Source organism: Chrysochloris asiatica, unplaced genomic scaffold (genome assembly GCF_000296735.1).
Source record: "Chrysochloris asiatica unplaced genomic scaffold, ChrAsi1.0 scaffold00084, whole genome shotgun sequence".
In the NCBI taxonomy this organism is placed as follows: domain Eukaryota; kingdom Metazoa; phylum Chordata; class Mammalia; order Afrosoricida; family Chrysochloridae; genus Chrysochloris; species Chrysochloris asiatica.
In genome coordinates this window covers 3,657,483-3,682,565 of record NW_006408602.1, presented here as the reverse complement: position 1 = coordinate 3,682,565, position 25,083 = coordinate 3,657,483, and the positions used below count along the sequence as shown (strand labels likewise).

Here is a 25,083-nt window from a genome sequence, read left to right as displayed (position 1 = left end):
ATATTTTAAGTCCTCTTTACTTTCAGCAAGCAAGGCTGTATATCATCTGCATATTGCAGGTTGTTAATGAGTCTTCCTCCAATCCTTATGCCATGTTTTTCTTCATAAAACCCAGATTCTCAGATTATTTGCTCCACATACAGGTTGAATAAGTATGGTGAAATAATCCAACCCAGTCGCACACTTCGGTGTCTAAACCGTTCGGTGTTCCCATGTCCTGTTTGAACAATTGCCTCTTGGTCAATGTACAGATTCCTCTTGAGCACAATTAAGTGTTCCGAAATACTCATACTTTGCAATGTTGTCCACAGCTTGTCATGATCCACATGATCGAAAGCTTCTGCGTAGTCAATAAAGCACAGGTAACATTTTTTTCTGATATTCTCTGCTTTCAGTCAAGATCCATCAGACATCAGCAATGACATCCCTCATTCCACGCACTCTTCTGGATCTGGCTTGATCCTCTGGAAGTTCTCTGTCAATGTATGATTGCAGATGGTTCTGTATTCCCTTTAGTAAAACTCTATTCACATGGGATAGCAAAGATATTGTGCTATAATTTCCATATTCCATTGGGTCACCTCTTTTTAGAATGGGCACAAATACTGCTCTCTTCCAATCAGTTGGCCAGATAGTCTTCCAAATTTCTTGGCATAGATGAGTATTTCCAGTGTCACCACATTTTCTTGGAAGATTTCAACATGAATTATAATGTGCAAGGCCAAAATGCATTTTATTGAAATCTAATTTTTAATCTTTGTTTTTTGTCTTTTGTTTCAGTATTCCCAGCACATCTTCTCTAGTGGATTTGTTGTTGTTGTTGTTGTTGTTACGTGCCATCAAGTCGGTTCCTACTCACAGCAACCCTGCACAGGGTTTCCCAAGGAGAAGCTGGTGGGTCTGAACTGCCAATCTTGTGGTTCACAGTCCAGTTGTGATCCACACACCGCACCACACCCCAAAAGGTATGACCTAGGACCTGTGCGTATAACCTTATTTGAAAAAGGTTATACATAATGAAGGTAACGATCTCAAGATGATATCATCCTGGATTAGAGTAGGTCCTAAATCCAATGACCAGAACAGAAGACAAGAAGCAATGACACATAGTGGAAAGGACAGAATGAAGACAGAGGCAAATACTGGAGCGATACATCTACAAGCAAAAAAAGGCCAAGGATTGCTGGCAGCCACCAGTAGCTATAAGAAAGGCATGGAACAGATTCTGCTTCACAGCCTCTAGAAATCAAACCTGCCTAGATCTTCATTTTAGACTGCCAAATCTTCAGAAATGTGAGAGTAAATTTGTTATAAACCACCAAGTTTGTAGTTACGGTGTTTCAGCATCCCTATAACCCAATAATATTGATCATTATTTTATTTTTAAAGTATTATGAACATGACCTTACTATTAGGTGGTGTTGCTGTTAGGCACCATTGAGTCGGTATTGACTCATAGCGACCCTATGCACAACAGAATGAAATATTGCCCAGTACTAGGCCAACCTCACAATTGTTGCCACACTCAAGCCCATTGATGCTGCCACTTTGCCAATCCATCTTTTTGCCTATCCAGCCATATTATAGGATTTTTGAAGATAGGAACTAGATCTTAAATGATTTTGTTGTTATTCATTTCACCATCTATATTGCTACACACAACACTTGATTTAGTAAGTTTCTACTTGATAGTACAACTAAAAACTTTTACATTTAACTACCCTTACTAGTTTGAAACTACCAGCTGTTCTGCAGGAGAAAGATGAGGCTTTCTGATCCCATTAAGATTTACAGCCTCGGAAACCCTGTATAGGGTGGCTATGAGTTAGAACCGACTCCACAGCACATAACCACCACCACCGCCCTTACTAATGGTGCCCTGGTGTGGCTCTGTGGGCTAATGCGCTAGACTGCAAAGTCAGTTTGAACTGCCAGGTTGGTGGTTCAAGCTCACTAGTCACTCCTTGGAAACCCTCTAGAGGGTAGCTATGGGTCAGAATCAACTTGACGGCATTTAACAACAACAACCACCCTTACTAATTATTGAGAGTATTAGTGAGAGTCTCTTAAAATTTAACTCTGGTCTCTCATCCACAGTCTCATTCCCCACTGCTTAAAAAGAACAACATTTACTGTCAGTGGACTTTAAATCCACAAATAGAATTTAATAATATTCAAGATATACCAAGAATCACATAAAGTTAGAAGGAACACCATAGAAATAAAATATCAGCAGAAACCATTTTTGTAATGCAGAGGTAGTGAGTAATTATAAATAAAAGAATTCCATATTTGTACTATTTATTATTAGTCAACTTTTAGTTGCTTAACAAATTTCACAGTTATCTGATTTAAAAAAAAAAAAAAGATACTAGAGAAATAGGTAAACAACATACCTGAGTTCGTAAAATTTCAGATTTAGACAACTGCATATCACCAGTCAATTCTTTTACAATAATGCCCAGTGGCTCCAGACGTTTGCTGAAGTAATTTGTCATTTCAGCTGCCAAAGCTTTCATTGGAGCAACATACACAATCTGTACCAAACAAATGATTGATTCATGAGTAAAAACTACAGTGCCATTTGTTTCACCGCGTAGCCAATACAAGTCACAATTTATTGTGAAATAATGCTTTTAGCCACTTTGAGTGAAAAAGCTTAATAGTGATATATGAAAAACGGTTACCTTTGTTGGATATGTGTGCAACTGTTTAAAGGACTACGGGATTTGTTTATACAGCCTCCTCACTTTGAAAACTGATTCTACTTAAAAAATAAGGGTATTTTCATAACTTTTCATAGAGATAATAGGATTTTCATACCACAAATAGGGACTGCCTTGGTAGTAATGAAGTAAATCAAGCAGCATTCAGAATGTGACTTCAAATCCAATATAATTAAAAACTTTTTCACTTCACAATTTTAAAAGTTGTTGTTTGGCTTTTTCGTTTCCTACCTTAAATTCATTCTTTTTGATAACACCTTGTTGAAAATGTTGCCGAATTTCATGTAGTATTGTAAGCATTGCAATGTTGGTCTTCCCAGCTCCAGTAGGCGCACAAATCAGCATGTTCTCGTTGGTGTTGTAGGCAGTTTCAAACACTATGGACTGGATTCTATTGAGTCTCTTCATTCCTTTAAATGCCAGCTGCCCAATCTAAAGAAAAAACAACAACACATAAATAATAATGTTACACAAAATATTAAATTTATACCCTGGGGAAAAAAAACCCTATTAGTATGTTCTATCTCTCAGTATCTCCGTTTAAACTAAAGTGAGTGCAGTTATGAAAACCTCACAACTATGATACAATCCTAATGGATCTGTCAATTGCAGTGCACTATTATTTCAAAAACAGGATAATGAGACTGTGTCTTCACCCTTGCACATGTGTTTGTCCAAGCCCAAAGCAAGGATAAATTGATAATGTAAGAAAACATAATTCAATTCAATATAGTTATCTTTACAGCATAAGCTCATTTATAAATTTCATGATGATATCCCAGTTAATTTAGAATAAACATGATAAATGAGAGTGCAAAACGAAACTTTGAACTTCCCAATGACAGACTCAGGATATTCTGTTTCAGTATTTTCAATTTAAAAAGAAAAAAACTTTAAAAAAAAAAGACAGTAGGAACAGTAGGATTGATGCAAAAATGCAAAACCCACTCACTATACTAGGTGGGATTTGTGGGAGAAAACTATAGTGGGTGCAATGTCAGACAAAACAGATTTTAAAGCAAAGCATATTACTACAGGTAAAAGTAATTTCACAATGATAAAGAAATCAATTCATCCACAGGACATAATCCTAAATACTTACATACCAAATAGCATATCTTCAAAATACATAATGATAGAAATGTCAAGGGAAATAGGCAAATTCACCATGATGTCCAGAAATTTGGTTATCCCTATGTCCTGGTGTGGTACTGTGGGCTAACGCGCCAGACTGCAAAGTTGTTTGAACTGCAAGGTCAGTGGTTCAAGCTCACCAGCAGCTCCTTGGAAACCCTATACAATGTGCTATGAGTCAGAATCAACTCGACAGCACTTAACAACAACAACACAGTAATTAGAGTACTGGTGTGGTGCTGTAGGATAAGCACTGGACTGCTAACCACAATATCTGCTGTTCAAATCCACCAGTCACTCCTTGGAAACCCTATACAGAGTTGCTATAAGCCAGAACTGACTTGATGACATTTAACAACACTAACAACATTTCAATAATTGATATAACAAGTAAGAATGAAAATCAGCAAGGATACAGTAGACATGAATAAAACTGTTAACCAATGTGACCTTACTGATGTTTACCAGCCACTAAGTATGTACAGTGTATTTACTAAGGAACACAATGATGTGGATAAAGGTTTCTTAGATGCAACCCAACCCACTAACAAACAAATGAAATATTGGAATTAAAATGAAAAACCTGTGACTCTAAAAAAGGAGTCTGGTGGCATAATAGATTTATGCATTAGGCTCCTAACCATAAAACATTAAGACAAGCCACAACACAAGATGGGAGAAAATCTTTGCACAAAAGGACTTATGTAAACATATGTGAAACACTCACAACAAAATAATAATAAAAGATTGCAATTACAGAAAGTAACAAAAGATTTGAATTGTCATTTCACTAAAGGATATGGCAAAGAAGCACTTAAAAAGTTGCTCAAAATTGTAAATCATTACTGAAAGTGACAGTAACAATGAGAAAAAAATTACCAATCTATTAAAATGGCTAAAATTAAAAATATTGACTTGCAAGTGTTGCTGGGGACGTGGAAGAACTAGAACTTAAACATACATCTAGTGATATTTAAAAAGTGGGTTTGTCCTGAAGGGACTTGATTGCTTGCCTTGATGGCTCTGCAGCTAACAACTTGCTTGTTCTTGTAGTAGCCAATCAGACTGCCATTTTAGTTTTGGATTTTTCGTGCTGGTCTTTCTTTCAAGAAGTATCTTCTATTCCTCTAGCTGCTCCAGGCGGGTCTGCTTGTCCATTTTCAAGTGGGACTGTCCCACCTCAGAAGGTTCTGGATGGGGCTCAGGATTCCACGTAAGGTCCTATACACTACAAAAGCTCCACAAGCCTATTTCACTGGGCAAGTTCTGAGAACCCCTTTAAGGTATTCCAATGAGTTACAGGCTGAAGCCGGACTTACAAACTTTCTACACTCATGTTTCCCGATATTCCTTTCAATCCTCCTCAAGTGTCTATTTTACAGTAGTAGACAAGGGAAACCAATATTTACAGATAGTCAAGTATCTTAACATTATTTCCCCCTCTTTTACCCATTCAAAACTATGCCTCAATCCCTGTATAACAAAGCTGTTCCTCTTTTATCTCTCATCTCCAGGTCGATGGGAGTCTATGGAACATGGTCGAATTCAGCCCATATCTTCATTGCTGTCTTTTTCCAACTTCTACTCACCAGAAAACCAACGTGAGCCAGCAAGCTTACATGCCTGCTCTTGTGTTTCCTTTGAGTTTCAATCTTGGAGGGGAGTTTGTCCTGAAAGGACTTGATTACTTCCAAATGCAGCTGGTGGATTTGAACTGCAGTTCAAACCAACCTTGAAATCTACTGTTTATCCTACAGTGCCACACCAGGACTCCATATGTTATGGTTGTTGTTAAGTGCCATCGAGTCGGTTCCAATCCATAGCGACCCTGTATAGGGTTTGTGAGGAGTGGCTGGTGAACTTGAATGACCGATCTTGCAGTTCAAACTAACTTTGCAGTCCAGCACATTAACTCACAGCACCACACCAGGACTGCTAAGCTTCAATTTTTTTATTCTCAATACAAGAAAAAGCCTCTGCAGGACTTTAAGTAGCACAAGAGCATGCTATAATTCAGTTTTGTTACACATCTGCTGCCATGTGGAGAACAGATTAGGAAGAGGTAGAAGGCTGAGGCAGTAATACAGGTGAGGGATAGTGCAAGCTTAAAAAAGCAAACAGTGGAGCTGGTGAGCAGTTGTTGCTGTTGTTTAGTGCCGTCGTGTCGGTTTTGACCCATAGTGACCCTATACAGAGTTTACAAGGAGCAGCTGGTGAGCTTGAATCGCCAACTTGCAGTTCAAATGGCCTTACAGTCCGGTGCATTAACCCACAGCTTAGCCATCCTGGCCTCCAAGGAGCACTCTGGCTGCACTTCTTCCAAAACAGATCTATTGGTTCTTTTGGCAGTCCGTGGCACTTTTAGTATTCTCCTCCAACACCACAACTCAAAGGCATCAAATCTTCTACGATCTTCCTTATTCACTGTCCAGCTTTCACATCCATAAGAGGTTATTGAAAATACCATGGCTTGGGTCAGGCCATGAATCAAACTGCAAATCGGTTTGAACCGCATATCAGCGGTTCAAACTGCAAAATCGGTTTGAACCGCAGTATCAGTGGTTCAAGCTCACCAGCCACTCCTCAGGAACCTTAGTACACAGGGTCACTGTGAGTCAGAACTTAACAACAACTGTTCCCATAGAACCTTTTAACATATCGAACTGAGCATAAACTCCTGCCCAAAACACTGCTGGAAAAGTTTCCAGGTAACAGAAACTGTTTGACATTACAAACTGTTTGACATTTCTCAGAAGTGGCCACCCCTTTTGTTTTCTAATTTCTACCTTCCATAATACTCAGGAAACTTCTCAGTAATGACTTTAGAAAGACAAGTTCAGAATGCCTAGGACTTTATTTTAAGGCAAAGAGAACTTTGGAAAGACAGGCTTATGAATATATTAATACAATTTCAGGTAAGTTATGAAAACCTACTGGAACAGGTATCTTTCTCTTGCCTAGTATGGTTACACAAAAAAAATGAATTGCAGTTTTAATAACCAACTTAAAAATCAAATTTCAGAACATATCATTATGAATAATGGAAGACTAAATGATACATACGAGGATAAGTCAAAAACCATTAAAATGTGAACCTGCTATTTCTCAATATATACTCCACATAGGTCTACATAGTTCTGATGGCAGTATTTCATCTCTCTAACCCTTCCTCCTGGAGTCCTGTGTGATGCTGTGAGATAAGGCACTGAATGGCAAGTTTGGTTTGAACCACAAGGCTGACGGTTCAAACTCATCAGCCACTCCATGGAAACCCTATACAGTATCGCCGTGAGTAGGAACCGAGTTGATGGCACAACAACATCAATCCTTCCTCCAAATGAAATGAATGCATCACTTCTCTATTTATACCAAGTCAAGACGACAGTTGGCTTCTAAAACTAGGTTCCTTTTCAATGTTCTTTAAGTTTGGGGAGAAAAAAAGAAGTTAGAAGGGGCAAGATCAGGGCTACAGGGTAGATGGGGTAAGGTTTCAGAGCTTGCTACCCTGAAAGAATGGGCAACTGCATTGTAATGAGGGGGAAAACATTTACTCAGTGCCACATTCCTGGCCTTTACTTACCAACACAGTTTTGTTTTCGGAAAACTTCTTCATAATAAACCATGTCCTTTGAAAAAATCTATCAAGACTACCCCTTTGCAATCCCAGAAAACATAAGCCGTAACATTCTAAACTAACTTAACTGGCTCCGCAGACCATTTGGATGCCATTGTTTTGATTGGACTTTTTTTTTTTTTTTGAAGGGACCCTAATGAGACTGTTGTTGTTAAGTGCCATCCAGTTGGTTCCATTTCATAGTGACCTTATAGAGAGTTTCTGAGAATCTGCCAGTAGGCTTGAACCTCTGACCTTGCAAATAGCAGTCCTGTGCTTATCCTACAGTTTCATACTAGGATTCCAATGAGGCTAAGAAAAGTGTATTAATGAGAGAATTTGTACGCAGTCATCCAGTGATCACAGACACATTAAAACAGTTTTTGGAAATAAATTCATGCATGTATAAACTGGAATCTTAGTAGCAATTTTTTTGTTTTTCACTTATCCCTCATGCTCTACTTTTAGGAGCTAGAATAACCAAAACTAAGCAAACAAAAGAATTAAGTTATTATATTTTGAGCCCCCTTGTCTAGACAACCACTGTCCAACAGAATTATAATAGGAACAATATAAATACACTTAAATTTTCTATAGATGCATTAGCAAGTGAAAAAAACGAGCAATTTTTATTATATATTTTATTTAACCTAATAGATATCAGCCTCTCCTTAGAAACGCTATACAGGGTCACTATGAATTGGAACTGACTCAATGACAATTAACAGTAATACATATAAAATGTTTTCATTTTAACATGCAATAAAAATTTTTTTAAATCACTGAGATGTTTGACACCTTTTTTTAAAAAAAAAACACAAAAAATCTAAAATTAGTTTATTTTAAACACATACACCATATATCAATCTAAACTAGGCACATTTCAACTTTTAACAGTCACACCTAGTAGCGGCTCCTATACTGAACAGTGCAGTTCCAAAGGGCACTAAGTTTACTCACACTAATTTTTTGTTAAATTGGTGTCATAACACAGCAGATTTTATTGTAAAGAAGGCTCTTAGGGCAACACCCTAATTCTTACAATGGTCTGAAACCCCCTACCACTATCTGAAGGTTACGGACTTCAAATGAAAGACAGTATAATCTTTCAATCTGTGAAGATAATTTGAAGTAGAGAAAGGGGATTTGTTTTCAGAAAAAGAAGAAAAAGTCTAATGTGGAATTAATGTTCTTTTCCAAATGGACTGAATAACTTGCAGTTATTTCTGCAGTCCAACTCAAGATCTAAAATAGATCTGTTTAAGTATCCACCTCTAAGCATCACCTGCATATTGCAGGTTGTTAATGAGTCATCCTCCAATTCTGATGTCATGCTCTTCTTCATATAACCAGCTTCTCAAATTATATACTCAACATATAGATTGAAAAAGTATGGTGAAAAATACAATGCTGGCGCACACCTTCCTTGTTTTTAAACTGTTCAGGGTTCCCTTGCTCTGTCTGCACGACTGCTTTTTGGTCAACATACAGGTTCTACATAAGCACAGTTAAGTGTTCTGGAATACCCATTCTTCACAAATGTTACCATAGCTTGTCATTATCCCCACAATGAAAAGTCATAGTCAATCAAGCTGAGGTAAACGTCAGCAGTTGTATCCCTAGTTCCACATCTTTGTCTGAATCTGGCTTGAACCTCTGGCAGTTTCTTTTTAATTGTCCTTAACAAAAATATTTATTTGCATGTGATACTAATGATATTGTCTGATGGTTTCTCCATTCTGCTGGGTCACCTCTCTTTGGAATGGGCACAAATACAGATCTCGTCTAAAAATCTGACAAGGTAGCTGCCTTCCAAATTTCTTGGCATAGATGAGTGAGTGCCTCCAGTGCTACAGCATGCAAGCCATTACAGTATGACAAATTGACAGAGAAATAGTGAACAATCAACATTGCTGTCCATATGAGAGAGCATCAAAACCTTCACTTTTAAGTCCACTTTTCCACTAATTTTTTTTAGCGTATTCATGTCACTAACTAGTTTCTCTAGAGTATATAACCAGTGATTCCTAGATCATCAGGCTATTTTTCTTCTACCTTTTTGAAAGGTAGAACTGTAACTGCTGCAACACTTACATTTCCAGAAGCAGTGGGCACAAGGGTTCCCACCAGCTGGGTTCTTAAAAACTTGGAAACAGCTATCAATGATAGAACTATTAATGTTTTCCCATTTAGAGCAATGAAAAGTAAAGACAATCAAAGACACAAAAAAACAATTAACTTCAAAGGATAAATGGACCAAGTGAACCATAGCATCAATTATCTTGAGACCAGTAAGAACTTGATAGTGCCTGGCTACTAGTATTAACCTACATCACATACAAGGTATTGACCGACCAATGGGGGAAAAACATAGAACAAAATTCAAAATCACGTAAAAGGTCAATTCTTACTCTCTAGTAGAGACTTATAAAACCCCAAACTAAGGTCCTTAGAAGTTACCTATCTAACAGCAGAAGACCTATAAAATGAACAGTAATACCCAAGAGCAATCAACTATGCAAGTTCAAAATTGCTACATTTATACAAAAGTGAAGTTCAGAAGGCAAACGGTGGCAGGCAAGATGGGTAACCAGAAAGAGGGAACCCAAGGAGGAAATGGGAAGAGTGCTGTTACACTGAAGGTATTACAACTAATGTCATGAAACAAATGCGTATAAATTTTGAATGGGAAATTAATTTGTTTCATAAACTTATACCCAATTCACAGAATAATGTTTCTTGAAAAACAGGAAAAACTAATGAAATGTCTGATTAAGCTTAACTGCCAAAACTTAAGAAATGTCTGATAATGCTTAGATGCCTAAATAAAGCTCTCAAGTAATATAAAAGTATTCATTATTAAAACATTCCTCTCATCATTTCCAGAGTCTGTCTATCCTCCAAAGCAAGCGGGTAGGGAAGAGATAATCTTATGATGACCCTTAAAATTATTTAAAATATCAATATATATCACCCTCATTCTCCACTCTAACATTTCCGTTTTTGGACTTAACATCCTTACAAAAAAACCCACTGCCATCAAGTAGATTCCAACTCATAATGACTGTAGGACAGAGGAGAACTGCTAGGCTTTCCAAAGCCATCAATCTCTACAGGAGCACACAGCCACATCTTTCTTCTGTGGAGGAGCCAAGCTTGTGGTTAGCACCACAATACTTAACCTACTGTGCCACCAGGGCTCCTCAGATACCCAAGAGCTTCTCAATTAACCACTGAGGCCTGGAAATTAACAACATTTTTACTGAACAATTTTAGGTTCTGGTTAAATGTGTGATGTGGATTATATTATTATCTTAACCTTAATGATGGGGAAAATGGGCACAGCATTTAAGGAACTTGTCCAGGGATAACTGCAAGGTAGCATCACAGCAAGTATTAGAACTCAGGTATCTAACACCAAATTCTAAATTAAAAGACCAAGTAAAACCTTGTGAAGATTACTGATTTTATTACTTTGTACTTTTAATTTTAATGCTGATTTTTAGCCAAATAACTTTACAAAAATAAGTATAAAATATACAAATATATTTTAAAAAATACAAATAGCCACTAACAAATGTAATATTGGAATAAGATTTTTATAATTAATTCTCTTGAAGATTTTATAGAAAATTGATTAATTTAGCAATGTTTATACCTACATATTCTTAACTTGTGCATGATTTACATCATATTTTAGGTATTATTTAACCTAAAAATTCCAACTTAGAACAATTAATCCAAGAAGCATAAATAAGAATATCAGACATATAAATAAGCACAAAGATATTTGTTATAACGTCATTTATAATGTTGTTGTTAGGTATCATTGAGTTGGTACTGACACATAGCAACCTTATGCACAATGGAATGAACATTGCCCAGAATAACAGGAACAAACAAAAACAAGTTATGTTTCCATAAATAGGAATTTTGTTAAGTAATTCATGATCCAGTCTTCACAAACGACAGTAAATAGAGTAAATATGAAAAATAAGTCTATAAGAAAATATATCTAAAAGGTGCAGAGCAAAATATGTTACAGAATAGTTGCAGAGTAATTATAAGTAATATATTAATATATAAAGCATTCTGGAAAGATTTATACCAAATTGCTGTCTTGGAGTTGGGAATTATAGAACAACATTCACATGCTATTATATTTATTAATTTAGATATTAGATCTTAGAATTACTTGTTTTTAATAATGAAAACTTTAAAATCAGTTAAACCAAAACACTTTTCTCTTTACATAAAATATTTATCTTAGTTACGAACCAAAGGGAGAAAGAATGAATCTATATTGTCTTGCTGTATTCAGAATTACAATATATTGTATCTTCTAGACACAAATACATAACACAGCTACCTTAATACAAACTGAGTTACTTTCTCTTTCATTATATTATTTAAAGATTCTAACATATTTACAAAATATCAAAATCTAATTTGTAATCCTTTTCAAAATGAACAGAAAAATGACCGGAATCTGTTCATTAAGAGCCATGACTGACAGCATGGTCACTATTAGTTTCTCTTTGCTGAAGGACCCATGCCTTTGAATATTTCATAATAAGAACCCATTTTGAGACCGAAGATGTGTTTAGCGGAAATTAAGTTTTAGCAACAAAAGACCTCAGGAAAGTAATCTATTAAATCTTTGAAGGAGGTGAGATTATAAGATTCTGTGAAAATCAAGAAAGTTATTTATTTTCTAAAAATGAAACTGAGTCCAACTTTATTACATATGAAAAAGGCAGTAAGAAATCCCAAGTAAAATAATTAGAAGCCACAATGTATCATTCACAATCCATTCATATTACTTACCTGAATGCTTTCATACCATTCAAAGAAAAAAAAACAAAAAACCCAAACTTTCAGTGTACCACTAAGTTTAAATTCCTAAAAAAACACCTCATATTGAAAATAGCCCAACTAAGAAGCATACTGGAGTGTTGGTATGGTACTATGGATTAATGTGCTGGACCACAAAGTTGGTCTGATCCTGTACAAGGTCAGCAGTTCAAGCTCACTAGCCGCTCCTTGGAAACCCTATACAGGGTTTCTATGGGTCAGAACCGACTCGATGGCAATAACAAAAACAGTAACAACAGAGGATTGGGGGGGGGGGGGAAGCCCAGCTAAGTAGACGGGCCTTCAATAAAAAAGCTCCAATCCTCGGATAAAATCATTAATAAGATAAACTCTTATTGCTCTCTCTAGAAGACAAAAATACAAGGGAAAAACAAACTATAAACACCACCTTTCATGAGAACTTAAAAGTACAATGGCAGTCAGGGGGCATGCTTAATTCTTATTGGAAGGGTAAGCAGACTTTTTTTTACTCTCAGGAGAGTCATGGTTTCAGCTGTCTTGAGTTTGAGGAAAATGAAGCACTCAGAAGGGATTTAAAAAGGACAAACAAAACCAGGCTACACAATTCTAACAGGCTCCACTGACAAACCATCCATATTACAGATGCGGGTTTTCATGAATATACTCTTAACAATAATTCAACAAGACAAGCGTCACTCTAAAATATCTTTAGGAAAGTTCTACCAACGTTCCTCCTTCTCTGCTCACTTCTCTCTCCTTTTATCGCCTATAAAAAAAAGGCATTTCCACATCCCTGGGAAACTCCCTTACATCAGAGCAGGGTTGTGGTGGGATTAAGGGTATTACAGCCCACCCTTAAAACAAAGAGCGGTATGGGTTGTACCACAAAGTAAAGAAAACAAAACTCCTTACATATGGACCAATAAATAGCATCATGAGAAACAGAGGAAACACTGAAGTTGTCAAAGACTTCATTTTGTTTGGATCCTGGAAGCAGCAATCAAGAAACCAAACCATGTACTGTATTACGAAAACCTGCACAAGACCTCTTTACAGTGTTCAAGAGCAAAGATGTGCCATTGAGGACTGAGGTACACTTGAAACAAAACTATAGTATTTTCAGTCACCTCATATGAATAAAAATTGGACTATGAATAAGACCATAGAAGCATCAATGTATTTAAATTATGGTGTTGGAGAAGTACCATGTACTGCCATGTTGTTGCTGTTAAGTGTTGTCCAGTCAGTTCCGACCCATAGCAACTCTGTATAGGGTTTCCAAGGAGTGGCTAGTAAGCTAGAATCGCCAGCCTGTGGTTCAAGCCAACCTTGCAGTCCAGCGCATTAACCCACAGTGCCACACCAGGACTCCACGTACTGCCATAAGAACAAGGAAATCTGTCTTGAAGGAAGTAGAACCAGGATGCACTTTAGAAGTAAGGGTGCAGGACTTCATCCCATGTACTTTGAACATGCTGTCAGGAGGGATCAGTCCCTGGAGAAGGATATCACATTTGGAAAGTGGAGACTTAAAAAAAAAGAAGATCCCCAATAAGATGAGCTGACACAGTGGCAGCAACAATGGACCAAACAACAATTGTGTGGATGGCACAGGACCAAGCAGTGTTTCATCCTGCTGTTCATGGGCTCTTATTAGTTGAAACCAACTCAATGGCACTACGCTAACAGTCACCTTAACTGGCAATGAAAAGACAGCTGAACTCAAGTCATGGGAATGCTTGCCTTTAGACAGAACCGCCATAATAAATAAGAGGTGGTTTCACAAACAAGTGCTTTAATTAAGCATTGTTATTATTGGTGTTGTCGAGTCGGTTCTGACTCATAGTGACCATGTATAGGGTTTCCAAGGAGTGACTGGTGAGCTTGAACCACCAACCTTGTGGTTCAAACTGACTGTACAGTCCAGCGCATTAGTCCCTAGCACCACATCAGGACTCCTAATTAAACATACAACCTTCAAACACTAAAAGCAAGCCCTTCAAACACTGCTGTCGACTCAATTCCAACTCAGAGTTACCTGTCATAGTTATCTCGTGCTGCTAAAATACAACTACCACAAAGGGATAGCTTTAACACAGAGACATTTACTCTCTCGCAGTTGAAATAGCTAGAAGGCCCCTGCCTCCTTTCAACAGATGTACAGCCAGCATTCTTCACAGTTCTGTGTCTTAGCAGCAATCTTTCCCTGGATCTAGTTGCTTCACAATGCAGAGACCCCAGATCCAAAGGACCCACTCAATTCCTGTTTTTTTCTTGGTATGAAGTCCCCTTTTTTGCTCTGCTCACTTTTCTCTTCTTTTATCTCTAGATAAAAGGTACTGCAAGCCACACTCCTGAGAAACTCCCTTACATTGTGATACGATTAAGGGTATTTGTAGCCCACCATTAATCCTCTAACTGTTTTATCACATCAGACCACACCATTGGGAACGATCACATAACTGCCACATTACATTGTTACATAACTGTCAGACCACTGAGAATCATGTTCCAACACAATTCAATTTTATCCATGACCCTATATGACAGTCTGAGACTATAACTCTTTCCTGAAGAAGACTGCTTCACCTTTCTCCCTTAAACTGCTGTCCTTCTGAATGCCTAATCCACCATACCACCAGGGCTGCTATGTAACCTTCAGAGGCTTAAAATCTACATGAAACTGGAGACTACGAATCTAGCATTTTCTATGAAGATAACATATTGTTTTAACTTCATAGAAAATACTAACTTATAAGTGAACTCATACAGGCTGTATATAAGTATTCCTCCAGGATGACACTTTAAGAGCTGTAGCTTAAAAAAGTAAGACACCATTATTTCACTGGTATTACAAATAGTCGTGTTGGCCCAAATTGTAGGATTTGCCTTCTGATAAACAACTGCACTTCATGGTAATAAAGTAGAAGCAAAAGCGTCTCTGTCAAATTCTGTTAAATCCCACAAAGAAAATGTCATTTTCAGTTTCTTGGCTGCCATTTATGGTAATAATTGGTTTCAGCTCTGATTTTAACCTTTAAATTACTTCCACAAGCTTGCTTGAAATCTTTAAAGGGGGTAAAGCATTTGGGCACTTACGTGGTCAAGTCCATGAAATGTTACAGTTAAATTATGGGTAACTTATTAATTTTTAAAGTATGTATGACTTTAATAAACTTTCCAGAACTAATTGAATAAAGCAGGAATGTCATTTTAACTATGCGTTTTCTTAAGGCCAAACATTTCATCATTAATAGAATCTTAAATAGAACAATTTTGAAAGAAATAAAGCATTCTATTTTTACTTTCACAGAATCTGAATAATTTATTTCGATTGTAAGATTCATTTAACATAATGACTTAGCAAAAAGTATGTGATGCGTATTGTTAAGTGCCAACCTGTATATAACAACACAGCATACCAAATCTTTGTTTGTTATAATGCCTTTGTGAAGACACAACACAAAAATATATGCGGGGGCTTCAAAAAGTACACAGAAAAAAATGGAATGGAAAGATAATGGAATTCTTCCACAAACTTTTTGAAATCCCTCCTACTGTAAGACATGGACTAAGTCCACTTCTAAAATAATCTGAAATTTCACACTGTAAGTAAAATCTACCTAATTTTCAGACCTCTGAATTCATGTGACTTCTAAAATTATTCTGAGTCAGTTCAATAAACTTATAAGCTTTTTATCACCTCTCTTCTAATGTCCCTCTATATAATCAATAATGTGTAGGTTGCAAAGAAAATTATTTTGTTAGATTACTCTTGGCTAGAGATGTCAGTTACAACTCCCTTTGTAGTTTAACAAGTATTGTTCCAGCAGCCTTTTAGTTAGCTGCATCATGTATTCCCAGTAATCTTTATGGTATATGCAAAAATGGTGCTGAAGCCATACCTGACTTCCTCTGGCTTCCCAAGGGGCAAGCAAATTCAAACTCAAAATCAACATAAGGCCAATTCCTGTGAGGCAAAGGTCAGACATGCCTCCACCCTACAACCTTCTTTATCCTTTTCTGACACCAACCGTCCTTCCCACAGCGTTCTTACTTCTCTGCTGGGTTAATAATTCATTGCAATGGCCACACAGAACTCACAAACAGTATTCATGGTTATTATTAAGGAAGTAATCTGGGTACAATTCAGGATCAGAAACAACTGAGGACGCACAGTTAAAGGGGTACAATAAGGGATCAGAAACAACTGTGGATGCAGCAGTTCTCCTCCAGTCAGGAAGGCCTCTTCTGTGCTACACATGCCTCACAGTCATGTGGCTCCTTGGCCTCTGACCTGCTCCTTTAAGTTGTTGTTAGTATTATCAAGTCAATTCATACTCATGGCAACCCTGTAGAGGGTATCTAAGGAGCGACTGGTTGGTTTGAACTGCTGACCTGGCAATGAGCAGTCTAGTGCTTAATCTATAGCACCACTCCAGGACTCCTTAAAAGTTATGTGCAAATACCTGCAAGCCAGCTTCCTGCCCTCAGACACTTTACTTGGTCCATGAACCAGGTAAGTCCACAGCTGCTCTGTCTCTCCATTTCACTGCCTCTCCTTCTGCCTCTCCTTCTGCCATTTTTGTGGGCAGTGACTTTACGCTATGCTTTTGGAAGTTGTTTCTTTATGGTTGTGGATCACCTGTTTCAGCTTCTAAGAAGATTCCTTTTAAACCCAGCTGGTGGGAGGACTAACCAATCCTGACACTGGAGTCCCATACACCCTATTTGCAAGGAAACATAAATTATTTGGTCTGAGTTACAAAGACCAGCTACAAAAGACACATTAAGTAAATTCACTGTTATCACAGAATTGCAATTCTGAGAACATTTAAAGCATACATGCAAAATTAACTCTTACATAGAAGAGAAGATAGAATCTCCCCCACCAGGTGACATTTAGGTATTTTACATATTTGAGCTACAGAATGCTTTTTATAACAAATAAACATTACTTTTTAATCATAAAATTTGAATATTTACTGGGAGTCACATATAAGTAAAAATTCCTTGCCCATAACTTTATAGGAAAATAATGTACAAAATTCAAATATTTGTACATTAAATATTTACTGATCTCCCAAACAGAAGATGATTATTCTCAAAAACATGTTTTTTACACATAGTAGATTGAATGCTTCAAATTTCCCCTACTACTTTTAAATTACAAAATAATTTGAAGATTCTATATAAAAAGCAGGAGTCCTATTATGGTACTACAGGATAAGCGGTGGACTGCTAATCGCAAGGTTGGTGGTTCAACCCCACCAGCTGCTCCTTGGAAATCCTATACAGGATCACTATGAGTTGTAACTGACTCAACAATACTTAACAATAACAACAATATAAAAAGCAACATAGACGAGACACCCTTTTCAATCTATCACATCACATACACATAAGGTTTTCAACATGAAATCAGGAACTAATCATTCTTCTGTATACCCTACACTAGCTCTATTATAACAAGCAATTGTTAAGATCGCTGTCACTGTTTTACATACAGCATAATATTCTGTATCACAGAGTCTAGGATCAATTCAAGTCTCATTTTCTTTAAGAAATCTTTATCAACAGAAGTCTACTGATTTCTATAGAAGGTTACAATGAATGACAACTGCTGGTTTTGTACTTAATATACTCTGTCAGACCATTAGCCATATAATAATCAGCATAGACACCCTATTTCTCATGTCTCCAGTACTGAAATGTATTTTACAAAGTGTGGCACTGTGGGTTAATGCATCGGACTGCAAAGCCATTTAAACTGCAAGGTCGGTGGTTCAAGCTCACCAGCTGCTCCTCGAAAACCCTATACAGGGTCGCTATGGGTCGGAATTGACTCGACAGCACTTAACAACAACAACAACAAGGGTAGGAGAAGGACCTTGTACTTCCTTTTTTCCTTCTGTATCGTACAACACCTAGCAGTGCTTGCCAGATTATAGGTGCATGGAAAATGTAAAGTCCTTTTTGCCTTCCTTACTTCTTTTGGCTGCTTATATTAGGCAGGCAACAGAATGAGAAAATGAACAGTAAGCAAAAAGAAAGCTTTATCTGAAAACATGAAGGTAAACTGCACAATTACAAAGACACAATGCCTCCAGGGCTCCAGAGCTGAGCTTATAGACAGTTCTAATTCTAGACACTCCCATTAAAAAAGTCATTAACTTGTCTTGTTTGCTATAGCTAGTTTTGCGTTTGATTTCTATAACTTCAACCTGAGTGAGTCCTGACTCATATAGAAGGCTATTTAATTTTTGAGACTGCTCTTTCCAAAAAAGTACAAAACCCACTTAATGATATTAAGAGCACTTTATCACATCATTTGGAATTTCTAATTGTCTCTATCTTTAAAATCAAATCACAGAGGTAATTTAAGAAGACAGGACAAAATTATACAACGTGACAAGCAGACAAGGAGACGACATAAAAGTATTTTATTTATATAGTTCTTTAGGACTGCAAGTAATGGCATGATCTCAGTAAGAAAGAAAATACAATATTTTTTAAAAGAACTTTCCTTAAAACATAAAAGATCCTGCATGGTATGAAAAATATCTGACACTCTGTTAACAGCTATACTTTCTCCTGAAGTCTGTTTTACTACTCAAAGTTCCAATAACTGGCAGGAGAATTATCTAAAATGATATAGCACCAAAGAGTTTAATTTTTGGAATTATGTTGCTACCATATGACACACTGCACTAGAATGTATTATTCTCCAATTATTATTAGCCATTACAGAAGTAAAAATTAAAACCACAATGAAAAATCACCATATACCTTGCAGATGGTTAATATAAAACAGTGACAAAAAACAAAACAAAAACCAGTGACAACAACAAATACTAAAAAGGATGTAACTAAACTAAATCACACATATATTGCTGATGAAACTATAAAATAGTACAGTCACTCTAGAAAACAGTTTGGTAGTTTTAAAAAAATTTAAACATGTAAGTATCATATGACTCATCTCTGGGCATTTATCCCAAAGAAATCAAAACTTATGTTCAGACAAAACCTTGTACAACAGTATCTACAGCAGTTTCGTTCGTTAATATTAAAAACTATAAACACCTCCATTTAATTTTCAATGGATGAATGTTAAACAAATTGTATTCAACCATACCATGCATGATAGGCAGAATAGTAACATTCTCCCCTCAATAACCCCCACAAGATGCCCATGTCCTAACTAACCCACAAAACTTGTGAATATGCTATCTTAAATATCCAGAATAGGCAAATTCATATAGACAGAAAGTAGATTAGTAGTCATCAGGGATGGGCCAAAAGAAGAAGGGGAATGACTGCTAATAGGGATGGGATTTCTTGAGGGGGGCATGTGGGGTTGATGAAATGTTCAGGAATTAAACAGTTGTGATCAATGGACAGTTTTGTAAATATATTAAAAACTACTTGTGGGATAAAAGTCTTAGATTTGCCCAGGGCTTAAACTCATGCTGACCACGACCACGCACAAAAAAAATTGCACATTTTAAAATGATGAACTTTATGCTATGTGAACTATTACATCTCAATAAAGCTGTTATTGAAAATTAAAAAGTTAAGTCATCCAAAATCTTGAGTGAGTGTGTGTGTGTTCACGTGTGTGTATGATGATAAAACATAATACAGATTCAAAAACCTTAATTGGTTTAATTTTCCCATTTAATTAATTTGGTTATTTGTTTTAGATATCAAAGACGACCCGTGGGATTGAAAATACCATGATGACCCTTACACCCTGATGACTCAAGCATCATTAATGCCTTAGCAAACTCCTCTACCATAGGCAGCATAGCCTTCTTCCAGAAAAACTAATAAAAAAGATGCAGTCAAGTCTCCCAGCATTTCTTACCCAAATGAACTGAATTAATAAGACCTTCTATGTCATGAGAGGCTTTGAGTTTTAGAGTTATTCTCTCTACAACTACTGGATGAGCCAGAGGAAATCATGAATTTCTTTTTCTAAATTGAAGAAATCAAGAAACAAAAGAAAAATGAGTACAGACGTTAAAGAATGTGATTTCCACTTTACTGCATAATTTAGACATTATTCTTATGTTATACATTTTAAATATCAATAATTTAAGGGAAAATAAAACAATTTTGGTGGTGGTGGTAGTTGTGTACCTCCAAGTTGGTTCCAATGAATAGCGACCCTGGATAGAGTTTCTGAAGCTGCAGAAAGCCTATTTTTCTCCTGATGAGTGACTGGAAGATTTGAATTAACTTTAAGAATAATTTTAATCACAGACTAATCATCCAATTCAAACACTGCACAGGGTAAAAGCTTACATGCATATGCCACTCATCGGTGTGTTTCTACTGCCATTGTTGCCTCCTATCTAAATATATATCTACATAATAAGGAGAAAGAATTTGATTTTTATAAAATGACTTAAATTTGCAGAGAATCATGTAAAATATATACATTTCATCCATTCAAAACACTGTAATCCTATAGCCTGAATGAATTTTTTTTTTTTAATTTACACGGTAGAAAAATAAAGCTGATTCATTCATTGTTACAGACAATAAATGTCAATGATGGTTCAACATGAAAACTTAAAGATCTAATACACAAGATGACTTCAAAAAATTCATGAAAAAAGAAAACTGAAGGCTAATGGAATTTTTTTCACAAACTTTTTGAAGTTCCCTTGTATACTATTATAAATTTTATAAATAAATAATGCTCATAACGATTGTTAAGGTTTTACTGTTAATAGCATAGTCTCTGAGCTTGGCTCCATATCAGAATCACTATGCTGTTGTTAAGTGCTATCAGTCAGTTCTGACTACAGTGACCCAGTACAGGGTTTCCAAGGAGCAGATGGTGGGTTTGAACTGGTGACATTGTGGTTGGTAGTCCAGTGCTGATCCTACAGCGCCACACCAGAATTACCTATAATGACTCAAAATAATTTACCCAAGACATTGTAAATTAATAGAGACTGAAGCACTTAGATTTAAAAAAATATCTACAGGTCATTCTAAGGAGCCCTGGTAGCACAGAGGATTACGAGCTAAGTTGCTAATTGCAAGATTAGTAGTTTGAACCTACCAGTCACTCTGCAGGAGAAACATGGAGATTTCTGCACCTGTAAAGATTTACAGCCTCAGAAACTCTATACATCTCTAAGAATCAGAACTAACATGGTGGCACACAACTACCGCCACAGGAAATTCTGATGTAAAGGATACAAACCATTAATACAAGATATACTTTTATCTCTACTTTAACAACTTGTTAGAGAAACAAAAACTAATTGTAAGAAATAAATAATAAAGGTATAAAATGGAGTACTGTGGGGCCCTTACAGCTAATGCTACAAAGATATGTCTATTAATATGCAAAGATATGTGTGTGGGGGGAGGGTACAGTCAGCTGCATAAAAATACAACACCTAAGACACTTCAGTTTGGTGAGAGAAAAGATTAACTTTAAATACTATGTATACTTTGAACTCTATTAGGAAATATTTATTTTGAGATAAAGAAAATGTGGCAAATTTTAACAAGTGGTGAATCCATGTAAAGGGTATATGGATGCTATTACTGTCACAAATATTCTGTAGGTTTGAAGTTATTCAAAACGTAAAAGTTAAATGGAATAAAGAAAAACAGTTTAGAATTTAGTCACTTCCTCCCCTAAAGTATGTATTTTGTTTATCATAGATTGATATATCAATACATAACTCCTTTAAAGTATTTAAAGTTAGCTTGGTTATTGTTGCTAAGTGACGTAGAGTTAGTTCCAACCCACAGTGCCCCTGCTTAGGGTTTTAGGGGATCGGCTGGTGAACTTCAAGCACCAATCTTGCGGTTCAAATCAACTTTGCAGTCCAGTGCATTAACCCAAATCACCACCAAAATTTTCTTTAGAAAGCCTATTCCCATAGTCAGTTCTGCGACTCACTAGGGCCTTACAAGACAGAGATCTGCCCTCACAGGGTTTGCTGGGCTATAATATATCTGGAAGAAGACTGTGTCATCTTTCTCCCACAAAGCACCTGGTGGGTTCCAACCACTTACCTTTCAGTTAGCAGCTGAGCACTTAAACCACTGCACCACCAGGGTTCCTTTAAGTTAGCTAGCATAGGTTAAATCAAAGACTAGCTGAAATTACCAACACAAACATGTAACTATAGAGGTATACAAAATATTTATAGTGAATGAATGTATGAATATATGCAGGTTCTAAAATGTAAAGTCCCCTAACCTCTTTCTTCACCAAGTGCATGTACGTGTCTCTGTACTAGATTAGCTAACTACTAAGTTTTCAAAAGACTCCTGGAGTGGCACTGTATGATACAAGGTCAATTTGAACTATAATGTCGGTGGTTTAAACTCACCAGCTGCTCCTCAAAAACCTTATTCAGGGTCGTTCTGAGTTGGAACTGACTGGACAGCACTTAACAACAATTTTTAAATAAATATTTAAATAATAATCTATTCATTAAACATATGGCAGCAAAAATATCAGGTTTATAAAAATTTTATCTTACCTCATCTAAATCTTGTATATAAACAGGCTTCTCCTCAAAACCAACTGGCATTGGTTGACTATGGGGAATTTTTACTTCTTCATAGATTTTGTTATTGTCTCTTTGGATTCCTTCAGGTAAAATCATCTATAAGCATTACAAATAAAAATACCATAAAAAAATTCTTCTGATGAAAATGATTTAATTAATGAGAAAAATAAAGAAAACTATTGACCTGTATAAATTATAGTTAATTACCATAGTTAATTTAAGAAAAGCTAGCTTAAATCGAACCAAAGAAACAGGCAGCCACACACACACAAAGCATTCCTATATAAGCTAGCTCAATTCTAACTCACAGTAGCCCCACTAGAACACAAAACTGCTTCCACAGAGGTTGTCGTAACAGAAAATTGCCAAAACTTACCTGTTTCTCTCCAAGAGCCACTGGTGAACTCAAACTGCTAACCTTACGTTAGGCAGTGGAATGATTAACCACTACACCACTAGGGCTCCTTTCATATATAACATGAGTCAACTATATTTATGATGACAAATGTCTTCAGAAAACTAAGAAAAAATGTGTAATATTATAGGCAGAGTTTCTTGTATGGCGCTGTGGATTAATGCGCTGCACTGCAAAGTCGGTTTGAATCACAAGGTTGGCAATTCAAACTCATCAGTCGTTCCCTGGAAACCCTATACAGGGTCGCTATGGGTCAGAGCCAACTCAAAGGCACTTAACAACAACAACAATAGTTCAGAGTTTAGTCTATCTACATAGTGAGTGATTTCAACTGCTAACCCTCAAAACTACAAATTGCAAAATAATGAAAGGGAGAATATTTTCTGAATACCTACTATTATTGAGTCATGAAGTGTACGTATACATCATAATCTCACTTTCTTCAATATTTTGAAGTATAATTTAGCAAAGTCTTTCTGTGCCTATAAAGGCTTACAGCCTCTGAAACACTATATAGGGTTGCTAAGATCAGAACCCACTGGACAGCACGTAACAGCAACAATCAACCAGTGTTAGCATCACAAAGTAAATAAGGAAAAGTTGCATTCACTCCTAAAAACAGACATACTGTTGAAAAGGGATCATATATCAATGGCATACCTTTGCACCAGCAATGAAAGCTGATGTTTTCATGGCTTCAGCCTGGGAATCATAAACATGGGGATACCGTATTCTCTCAGCACCCATCTCTCTCTGCCTGTTCAGAACTGGAAAGCTTCTAGCATTAAGAAGTGCCTGTTCTCTGTGATTATAAAAGGAACAGAACAAAACTGAATATTTTATCTTGAAAAGAAATGCATAAAAACAAGGTCACTATAATAATGATTTCATTTTTAAAAAAGGAGAAATGTCACATTTTTAGATACGAATCTAGAAAACACTACCCATAAGTGTGACTTAATGTTCTTGATAATCATGTTTTCCACAATGCATCAAAATTTAAAGAAAATGAGTTTCAATGTCTAAAGAACTGAATGCAATAATGTACTTATTTCAATTTTCTTCTTTTTACTTCTAATCAACAATATGGCAAACAAGGAAACAAGAGTCCCAGTGAATTCATGTAAGCTTCATGAATCTTAACCTAGCAGTTGCAAAAGATCTAAACATAACTTACCTCTATACTACAAATATCTCAGCCATGTGGATGCAACCAAGAATATTCTAATTAAGCACATCACTGCTTTCTTATCCCAGAAAATTAGGTTTTCATACAACAAGATTCTATTCTAGTAGGAAAACGTGACTAGAAGAAAGAATCATCTAAATTGCTTAAACTAAGCTAAAAAATGGTAATAGCATGTAAAAGTAGCAATTACAGTCCAAGCATTTTTCAGCTTCTGGCATTTATTACCTTTGCATCCGCAATTCCTTAGGATCAAAGTACATTAGGCCTTCTCCTGAAGTTTCTCCATCTTCTCCAACCTTTTTTTCTCGCCTTGCAATTCTTTTTTCTTCACGACGATACTGTTTCATTAATTGCTTTTCTTGTTCAGACTGAATAGTAACTTGACAACCATAATTAGGTTTAGCATTTTCTCCTAGTATTTTTTTGCAATTTTCTACAAAGCAAATTTAAGAAATAACGTTTTACAAAATTTCATAGTCAATTTAAGTATCATGAAAACCATTGCTTTTAACCTTCACCAAAATATAAAGTAGTATAATAATCTAACAACTCATTATTTAAAAATTATACATTTAGTTACATGTTTTGTTTTGTGGGAGGTTTTGGGGTTTTTTTTT

General features: G+C 36.3%; 1 protein-coding gene across 1 annotated transcript in view; it reads right to left on the bottom strand.

The window, feature by feature from the left end:
- ASCC3 (activating signal cointegrator 1 complex subunit 3) overlaps positions 1-25,083 on the bottom strand; it is a 476,917-nt gene that overhangs the window by 354,249 nt on the left and 97,585 nt on the right. Inside the window, exons 5-9 of the mRNA XM_006865855.1 lie at positions 24,692-24,899; positions 23,938-24,079; positions 22,833-22,958; positions 2,958-3,158; positions 2,397-2,537 (exon numbers count right to left, since the gene is read on the bottom strand). Of these exons, the coding sequence (XP_006865917.1) occupies positions 2,397-2,537; positions 2,958-3,158; positions 22,833-22,958; positions 23,938-24,079; positions 24,692-24,899 (818 nt within the window). The remainder of the gene's footprint in view (positions 1-2,396; positions 2,538-2,957; positions 3,159-22,832; positions 22,959-23,937; positions 24,080-24,691; positions 24,900-25,083) is intronic.